The sequence below is a fragment of the Arvicola amphibius genome, chromosome 9 (assembly GCF_903992535.2).
Source record: "Arvicola amphibius chromosome 9, mArvAmp1.2, whole genome shotgun sequence".
NCBI classification, from domain to species: Eukaryota; Metazoa; Chordata; class Mammalia; order Rodentia; family Cricetidae; genus Arvicola; species Arvicola amphibius.
In genome coordinates, this window is record NC_052055.2 from 95,839,220 (window position 1) to 95,849,104 (window position 9,885).

General features: G+C 41.9%; 1 protein-coding gene across 1 annotated transcript; it reads left to right on the forward strand.

Annotated features, from left to right (window-relative positions):
- The first annotated feature begins 1,506 nt into the window (after window positions 1-1,506).
- Il1rl1 (interleukin 1 receptor like 1) lies at window positions 1,507-7,330 on the forward strand. The gene is made up of 7 exons (XM_038343620.1): window positions 1,507-1,609; window positions 2,130-2,340; window positions 3,313-3,487; window positions 3,600-3,762; window positions 5,278-5,346; window positions 6,635-6,776; window positions 7,162-7,330. Exons 1-7 carry the CDS (start codon window positions 1,549-1,551, stop codon window positions 7,328-7,330), a joined length of 990 nt encoding a protein of 329 aa, XP_038199548.1. The 5' UTR covers window positions 1,507-1,548.
- Window positions 7,331-9,885: the final 2,555 nt, after the last annotated feature.

Sequence of the window (9,885 nt, forward strand, 5' to 3'; positions counted from 1 at the left end):
TTTTTTAAGACAGGATTTCTCTGTGTTAACAACCTTTGTTGTCCTGGAACTCACTATGTAGACCAGGCTGGCCTCGAACTTACAGAGATCCACTTGCCTCTGCCTCCCAAGTACTGGGTTTAAAGACTTGGCTCTTATAGAACATTTCTGAGCAACGTAGCGTGAAGTCCTCTTGCATCTCAGGGCTCACCTCCCTGACCCCTGCCCTCCTTTACCTACCATCCGTGGTAGTTTGTGAAATTACCCACACCACAAAGGCTGACTGTGCCCCTTGACTGGTGTCAGCCAGATGCCCTGCCAGGGAGTTGCTGAAGGACATTCTGATGTGTGTGTGTGTGTCATTTGGAACCGAATGTTGAGACACCAAGGAAATAAACAGCATTGTTTACCTCAGCCAGAGCGATCCTGCTAAAACAGGGGGAAGTGATTTAAGCAGTTCTCCCGAAATGTCTTTTAACATTGTCCTTATGATTAAATATTTATGTGGTAAGTTTAAAAATTCTTAGTAAGTGATACAGCAGTGTTTTTGAACAAGTCATGGGTTTTGGCTACAACTCAAATTTCATGGTGGGTGGGGTAGAAAAATTCCAAGACGTCTGTGTGTTTAAAATAAAAGAAGGAGCATGTCCACACGGGTAGTTCACAGAAACCTGACAGAGAGCTCCAAGGGCTCGAAGCAGGCTCAGTGCCCTGAGTTTATTCTTTCCAGCCCTTCATTTGGGGTAAGAATCGAGGGCTATCTGAAATTTGTAAAAGAAAAATTATCTGCAATTGGAAGAAATGTCCTCTCTTGAAACGAATGAGGATTTTTGCATTTATTCCTACCTGTGCCCCTTCGCTGGTGGCTGAAGGGAAAGGCCACAGCAATTAATTCTTCTGTCAGAAAGTCAACGTTTCTTGTTTCCAGACCTCCAGCGATCCCCTGTGGCTCCTGAGAACAAGCAGAGGCAGTGGCAATTCTTTGGAAGTTTGGGCAGCAGTGCTGGGTGGCTTTTGGGCTGAAGTTTTAGTTCAAATTTTCCTTCCTTAGTGCTTCTGTGGCGGTTATCTCTGTGTAGCAGAGTGTAAAGCAGCAGACTGTTTGGCATGATACTGTGTTGTCTAGCATCTGCTCGACTTTATGCTTCTGATTTTTTTCAAATATAAAAAAAAATTGTTTTCTTTCCTCTTAATTTAGCTTCTTTATGGGAATGCTCAAGAGACGGGTGAGAAACGACTTTGAAATAATCTAATCATTGTGAGAGCCGCTCTCTAGTTCCAGGTTCAGTTGGAACAAATGCGACACTGGACACCTGAGACCCTACTCTTGAGTGAATTTAATAAATGCGAGTTCAATGACTGATTCTATTTTACAATATTTAGTAAGTAAAAAGCAGGGCAAGATAAATATTTTACTTGTGGTTTTATATGATTTATTTTTCAGTGGCTACAGTGACTTCTCTTCTGGACCCTAAGTCAGACAGCACTCATCAAACACCTAGTGAGCCCATCGTAGCCATTCCGTGTCTCGGATCGATCAATCACCAGCAAGAGATTGACAAACGGAGAATGGGGCTTTGGGTTTTGGCAGTTCTGACAGTCTCCATGTATTCTTCAGTAACCAAGAGCAGTAAGTATTGGTGCTCAGCTAAGTTGTATGTTTTTTTTAACTTAAGTAATTCTGGCAACATTTGTTGCATCTCAGTTGCTTGCTTCCAGTTGCTCTGGGCTGAATTGTGTACAGCAAAATTAATTCCTCTTCACACATTCTTTATCACAAATCTCTCAGGAGGACTTCCCTATTATGAGTGGATCATAATTTTTGAGTTACATATATCAAGTTTGAACACAGTACCTGCATGTGGGAGGCATTATGGGGATTTATTGACTGACAAAGTGTTCGGGTGAATATAGGTGTTTTCCCCTAGGAGCAAAGGAGAACATTACTTCAAATTGATTCCTTAATTTATTGCACCATGTAGCACATTTAGTAAAGGCTTTTAACTGTTGACTTAATATTTTTCAAAGCATCACAATATATGATCTCTTTAAAAATCTAATCAAGAATGGAAACATTGAGTTATATGAAAAGAACTGTGATTTTTTTTTCATATGGTCACTTCAGAGTCATGTTCATACTTTATTTGTAGGTAAAGCAATCTGGGGTCTGGAAGATGAGGCTTTAATTGTGAGATGCCCCCAAGGCGGAGGCCCGCTTGATCATGTGGAATGGTATAACTCAAGAACAAATGAGAGCATTTCTACTCAGAAAAGCAATGGGATCGTTGTCTCCAGAGACCGCCTGAAGTTTCTACCAGCCAGAATGGCTCACTCTGGGATCTATGCTTGTGTGGTCACAAGGTACTGTGCAGGAATCCATTGTAAGCCTTGTGCCTGCTCCCTTCTCATTAATGATTGGTGCTCCAGCTGTCCTTGCTTCCTCTCTGCTCTGCCCCTCAGAGAAATGGTTAAACTTGTGAAGTGATTTGAACCAGAAAGAACTCCTTGGAAGACCAGCAGCCTGACTGGTGACGGGCTATTGAACATACCACAGCAAAGCCATATACATGCATATATATTCTAAATAGAAAAATGCCCAGCTTTTCTAGTGACCCAAGAACAATGAGTTATCACTAACTGTGGTCTGAGAGTAAGAAAAACTAACCAGACATTTGGCATCCCAAAGTTCTGTGTTGGGCGAAAAGGTGTAGATGCCAGAACCTGAGACAAAAAGACTGCAGAGACCCAGGGTCTGTGTCTGTAAATCCTCAGTCTGAACTGCAATGGACTTGTGTTTAAATCTCACAGCATCTCTGGTACTCACAGAGTCTCATGTTAGCCTAAATATAGCTTGATGCCTAGGTTTGGAGATGACCGTTCCAACCCAGCTCTTCAACTAGTTAGGTGTGCAGTGCTACCACGTGACTTCTCTGTCTCTCAGTTCCTCGTGTGTAAAATTCATATGGTAGCATCATGTTCCAAAACAACAACAACAACAACAACAAAAAAAAACCCATCGCTGTGAGAATAACATGATGTCAAAGTGTGCTTAGCTCTGTGTCTGGCTCAACAAACACTAACAGATATTTTAGTTAGGATCCTAGTATGACAGTGGGTGATAAGGACCTGGGGAAGCCATTTTCAAGGATTTGTTTTATCTCCAGCGTAGCAAATGAAGTCTTTAAAAGCTCAAGATTTTGATGATTATTTTGTAATAAGAGAAGAACTGTATACATCGTTTTTGCAAGAGCGATACTGCCCAACGGACGGAGTTGGATTAAGCTATCTTGTGGTAGCAGGTAACACTTTTAAATGCTTGCCTTCTTTCCATAGCCCCGACTTGAATATGACTGAATTCATGAATGTGACCATACATAGAAAGACAACAGGCTGCAACGTTCCCGATCATTTGATGTACAAAACGGTAAATGGATCAGCAAAGAACCCCAAGATAACTTGTCCAACAATCTTCTACTATAATTGGACAGCGCCTGTTCAGTGGTTTAAGGTAAACGTTTGAAATTTGGGGGAGAAACAGACAAAAGTAGCACAAATGATGTAGCAGAAAGTGAAAACCTCAGAGGCAGAGGAATGGGATGTTTTTCTGGTCGTTGCTGCAGAACTGCAAAGCTCTTCAAGGACCAAAGTACAGGGCTCATAGAGCGTACTTGTTCATTAATAACGTGGGGCAAGACGATGAAGGGGATTACACGTGTAAATTCACGCACACTGAGAACGGGACCAGTTACATCGTGACCGCAACCAGGTCATTCGCAGTGGAAGGTAAGCTCCTGGCTTCAGCAAGCTGCGGGAGCCAAACCAAAACGAGAAGGGAGAAGTGAATATTTCCTGTTGAATTTTCTATCCTCTGTCTATGCTCTAGTCTCTTCTGATTCCCATCCACACACTCTACTGTGACAGGAAGTTGCTGTTGTACAACACAAGGTTTAGGCATTTCGGGGGAAAGATATATTATTGAACCAAAGCCATAGATAGCTATTCCCCACCCCACCCCCATTTGGAGATTGATTTTCAAGGATAAGGCAGTCTGAATTTACTTTTTCCCCCCTGTTTTTGACTGATTTCCAAAATGCTCATCCACATCAATCCTGGATGCTCCTGTTTCATATATTTCCTCAGAAGTTCTTGCCTCCTCCCTTAAGTTGGTACCTCACCCCTAGATTGCCTGTAGTAACCAGTGTGAAGTTGTACAGACAAGCGTACTGCCTGCTACGAGTAATGACAGGATGAAAGTTTGTACTACATTTAGCAAAGACGCGACTGATGTCCCTGCATAATGGGTTGAGTTTATGGATGTGGAAACCGCAGATGGAGAGGCCTGAGTGTCACAGGGCACCGTGACCTTTATACACACTGCTGAGTGGTTTTCAGTCATGGGTTATGTGCTTTTGGCATCATCGGCATCTTCAAAGCAGGCTATTTGCTTAGAAAAGAACTTTTTCCAAATACGTTTTCAATATTGTAGAAGCCACTCGAGGGCAAGATTTTCTAATCATATCTGATGACGTTTACAGAATTGAGGTCTTCTGGGCACAGTTGCCTCTGTAGAGGAGACTGAGGGGAGGGTCTCACCATCCAAGTGGCGGTGAACAAGAAAAGGACTAATCAATACTGAAGAAAATGTTTTGTTTAGAGCCTCTTCAGTCCTCCATTGCTGGAGAATAAACGCCATCAGACCACAACTGTGTCTGTGTCTCTCCTTGTCTAATGTCAACTCCTGTAACGTTTCCTAATTGCAACACCCTGAAATTAATGACCACCTAGAAGGGTTCATCTGTGCTCCAAGAGACCTCCTGCTTCCCTGTGCCTCAGCCTCAGAGGCCAAAGGAAGGAGCCCTCTGGAGGATAAGCACGGCGGAGGGGGGTGAGCAGCACCCCTCTGCGCTCATGGCTGCGTCATTTTCACGAGTCTCTTGACTTCCTCTTCTCTGTACCTTTATGCCTATCCTACAGAATTATGCTTTTCAAATAATTGTAGGTCATACAACTAATGGGTTAGACCAGCATTTGTGTTTAATAATATAGAAGAGAATAGAAAAGAAGATGTCACAAAAGGTATCATAGTAGTCAGAAAAAGTGTTGTTTAAAATATTTGTTTCATTTGTGTATGTGGTGTGTGTGTGTGTGTGTGTGTGTGTGTGTGAATTGCCAAAGGTTACTTTCAAAACAGTTGGCACATTACTGTGAAATAAAATAGAAATATGAAAAGATTAGCTTATACTGATGACTAATCAGTGCAGTAATACTTACATTCTATTTCTGTTTTTTAATTTCAAGAAAAAGGCTTTTCTGTGTTTCCAGTAATTAAATTCCCTGCAAACAACACAACCATGGAAGTGGAAATAGGTAAGAAATTTTAAACAACTCCCTGTTAACCTGGAAAACATTTCCTTCTGATTCTGGTCTGGTTTCCTATAGAAGGGTCATGCAATTGGTAGACGGGAACTTGGGGATCATGTGAGGTGGCAGTATGGAAATACCTGTCCCTGTCACAACACTGTATTTCTATAGAGCCTTAGAGTTCATGGCCCTCATTTAAGCATCTCTTTTTGCGGTCACTTCTACCCAATGGGCAGATGTCCTCACTTTACTTTTGAGGAACTTAGGTTCAGAGATGCTCAAAGGCATGCCCCCAGGTCATAGATGAGTGATAGCAGAAGAATAAGAATAGATTTATGAATCTCTACATCTCTTCTCTTGTTGAGTTCCATTAGAAGCTGGATATGATGAAAAAGACTTGGTGTCTGAAACACCATGATGAGTCAGTCACATCTCTCTCCTCTCCCATCTGTAATCTGAGTCCATCCCACTCCTGGCCTTATGTATCTCTCTCTGATGAGCAATGGGTTTTGCATTCTTTCCTATTTTGCCCACACTGATATTCCTGCATTTCTGGAGAGTAAGATCATATATAACTCCCTGTTCGTAATCCTACCTGCCACCCTCTTTCTTGCCAAAGAACAGCATTTGATTTTGTCTCAACTCAAGTCTTGGTCACTACCATTTCTGTCTGTAGTGTGGTAGCCTCTAATCCTTACTTCATAGCGTTGCTATTCCAGAGACTCACCAGTCCCCATGTTAACTATGTGCCTTATTTCAGGGAAGCTCCTGGCGGGAGCCTGTAGTTCTGGAAGCAGGGGCTTGAATGTACAACTGTGGCCAAAATCAGTTCTGATGTTTTCACTTCTGAAAGAAAATCTCGAGTCAAAGGGAGTGGGATGGAGCACCGGAGCCTATTCTTTGTGAATGTTTTACATCCAGAATAATAGTCGGGCTGGGCAAAGCAGTTTTATCTCCAATGACAGTTCATGGAGTGACAAGGGGGATTCTGTGGGAAGGGAAAGATGTGGAAGGAACCAGGGAAAAAGAAACTCACATTTCAGCTATCAGCAACTCCTTCATGATAGTGGAAGCTGTGAGGCTAGGGCAAGTAGTGTTTCTTGAGGCGGGAGGGTGGTGTGTCAGTGAGGGAAAGTGGAGACACTGGCAGGGGTGGGATAGAGAGCAAAGAAGGCACAGGAAGGAGATGAGGAAGGAAAGTGGGCCGGACTGCAGAAGGTTTACTACACTGGGTGAAACTCATGCCACTTGCAGAATTTAATTTTCCTCGTGAATTTCTTCACTTCCTGTCTAGGAAAACCAGTGAATATCACCTGCTTAGCTTGCCTTGGCAAAGGCTCTCAGTTTTTGACTGAAGTCCTGTGGCAGATTAATGAAACGAATGTTGAAAAGTTTGGCAAAGCAAGAATTCAAGAGGAGAAAGAACAAAATCAAAGGTATTTCATCTATCATCTATCTATCTATCTATCATCTATCTATCTATCTATCTATCAATCATCTATCTATCTATCTATCTATCAATCATCTATCTATCTATCTATCTATCTATCTATCTATCTATCTATCTATCTATCTATCTATCTATCATCTATTTATTGAGACAAAGTCTTACTATGTCATCTTGGTTAGCCTGGAGCCTACTTTGTAGACCAGGCTAGGCTCAAACTCACAGAGACCCTCCTGGCTTCTTGAATGTTGGGTTTAGAGGCGTGTATCACCATGCCCAGCTATTTTTATATTAGAGTTGAAACAGCCCCCTCTCCCACCTCCCAGCTGGCACTTGCCAGAAAAACATTATCAGTAACCTGTTGCTTTTTTCAGTTCCAGCAGTGGCATGGATTGTTTAACCTCAGTATTAAGGATAACTAATGTGACAGACAAGGATTTGTCCCAGAAATATGACTGTCTGGCCCTGAACCATCGTGGCGTGATAAGGCACACCTTGCAACTGAGAGAAAAACAGCCAAGTAAGGCATGTCCCTCCCACTAAGCTTGACTAAACTGGCAGAATCAACTGTAAAGTGCAGCCATTTTCTCAGAGGACTATGCGCTGCAGTTTGGTTTCAGGGAATCCATCATGATCATGGGGACTAGTTGGCTAGTCTCATGAAATGGGTTTCTCCTCTTGGGGATGCTCTTTAAATCTGCTCTTCCTCGAATGTTTCCGTTCCCCACGAGGACTCTGTGCTGCTCTATTCCTCCTCTCTGTCTTCCCCTCCCTCCCTTTTCTCCCCACAATATCTTCCCACTCTTCATCTTCTTTTGCCTGTTCTTGCTCCCTCTTTCCTTCCTTTTCATCTGTCCATGGCTTTCTCCTCAGTCATCCGTTGCACAGTCAACAAGGGACTTTGGTGTTTATATTGGGTTCAAAGCAGGACTAGCCCTGTGGTGTCTCTTTGTGTAATCTTGTCACAGAAAACAATTCACAAACTCTCCATTCAGAGCACTTATTAGTGTTCTTGCTTGGTCTTTGAGTTTACAGCTACAGTCACCCTGCTAGGTCAATGACCAGTTTGACTTCATTTCCAAAGAGTGCAGAGGAAAACATTTGTACCCTTATCACCCTCTTTTATGATAACTTATAACTCCCCAGATGGCAATACAATTCATGTAAGCAAAAAGCTTCTTTTAAATATTGAGAGGGTAGAGGAGGGAGAGAGATACTGACTCTAAAAGCTCATAGCAACGTGTGGAGCATTGATTTGGATGAATACACGGATTAAAAGGAGGGTGGGTGTACCAGTTTGGCATAGCCATGCTGTGTCTCTGCCTGGTGTGGTCCTTGGGCTCTTTGTTATTTTTGTTTGTTTTGTTGTTTGTTTTCACTATGGAGACCAATCTGGCCTTGCCGCCTTTGCCTCCCGGGTGCTAGAATTAAAGACAAGTGTCCCCACACCCAGCCAGGAGTTTTCTTGTTTTGGTTTTGGTTTTAGCCTCTGACTTGTAAATTTTTATTTTAAAAAAAAAATGTTGTAATTCGTAGGTGGCCACACTTGTGATGACCAGACTCATAGATGACTCTTAGTGTTGTCATGTTTAGCAAGACATTAGGTATCTGCCCTGATAATGGTGTTACGCAGGATGACTGCGGACCACAGCACTGTGTTCTAGGACAGTGGTGAGCACAGTGATTTGTGAAAGAAGGTGAAAGAAGCCATATCCCTACTCTCACCCAGCATGACCTTGTGTCCTTAGTACTCTCCTCTGCTAACAGTATCTTTTGTCTAAATTTCTGAATATTTTTTTGTTATGTTTGTATTGGAATTATATTTGTGTTACCTGGAATGTTATATTTGTTTTGTGTACGTGTATGTGATTTTTGGTACTCTCTGGCTTATTTTTAATTCACCTGTTATTATTCAAATCAACATGTTTATACTATCTCAACAACTCAGTGTATTGAATAAAAATTGTCTCCATTGCTGTTGAATTATCATAATGAATTCTTTTGTTTCTGAAATTCTGGTATTTCTTACGTTTGAATAACAAAAACTTAAAAAAAAGTCTCCCTCTGTATATTTCTAAATGCTGTTACATGCAAATTTAGTGTGTGATAACCATAATACATACATATTCAAAGCTTCCTATGTATTAGGCTAGATCTAATTACTTTCCCTTAGAATCTCTCATTTCTCTTCTCACCACCACACCTATACTATCCATTAATTTTGTGAGGAAGAAAGGGCAGAGTGAGCCTGAGGGATTAGCAGGTACTGTAACCCTAGACGCAGGACTCAGCACAGATGTCATTTGCCTGTCTATAAACACTGACAAGAAGCATTTGTGTCTAGCCATTGATGAGAAAATTGCTTGTACTTTACAAAATCATAAGCACCTAGGTAGGTGTTGAGTGTCAACTTTCAGGGACCTCTTAAATCAAGGTCTTGCCTCTCGTTGCATGTGCTCAACTGTCCACAAAAGTCCTTACTAGCAGGAGTCCCTGTAAGAACAAGTCGACTTCCCACACGTCCCTAGCCCGTATCTGGCAGGACTTTTAGACAGTTCTTCCAAATGCGCTCCTTGGGAAGGCTCTTATTTAAACCTGAAGAAATAAAGACAGCAACCTCTGGCTTTCATCTTTGGATCACCAGACTTTGGTGTCTTGAGTTTATTGTCCTGCATACACACAGATAGTAAACTGTCAGGGGTGCTAGAACAATCTATAACTACTAGTAGAGATTTTCATGTCAGATCTTGGAGCCTGTGCCTGGGGACTTACGAATAAGATAAAAAAAAAAAAAACACTTACTAGGTTAGACTTATGAGTCTCTTGCTATTCATGTGTAAGCAGTACCACTTGTAATAAGTCTATGAGGATCATAACGTTAAAGCTGCCGAGAATATCATGAATGGTGACAATTTCTACGTTCGACTTGTACATGTGTTTACAAGTTCCCAAAGTTGGAAATGATGTTGTTTTCATGTTTTGTGAAACAAGAAATGTGGGCCTAAGCTCAGAGATAGCTGAAGGGAGATCTCAATAGTGGGAGGCAGCAGCATTACAGAACCCAGTAAACTGACTTCACCCTTACACACACTCAGTGA

Coding starts and splice junctions, on each gene's coding strand:
- Il1rl1 (XM_038343620.1), top strand. CDS start 1,549: ATGGGGCTTTGGGTTTTGGCAGTTCTGACAGTCTCCATGTATTCTTCA. Junction 1,610..2,129: donor TTCTTCAGTAACCAAGAGCA/GTAAGTATTGGT, acceptor CTTTATTTGTAG/GTAAAGCAATCTGGGGTCTG. Junction 2,341..3,312: donor TATGCTTGTGTGGTCACAAG/GTACTGTGCAGG, acceptor TTCTTTCCATAG/CCCCGACTTGAATATGACTG.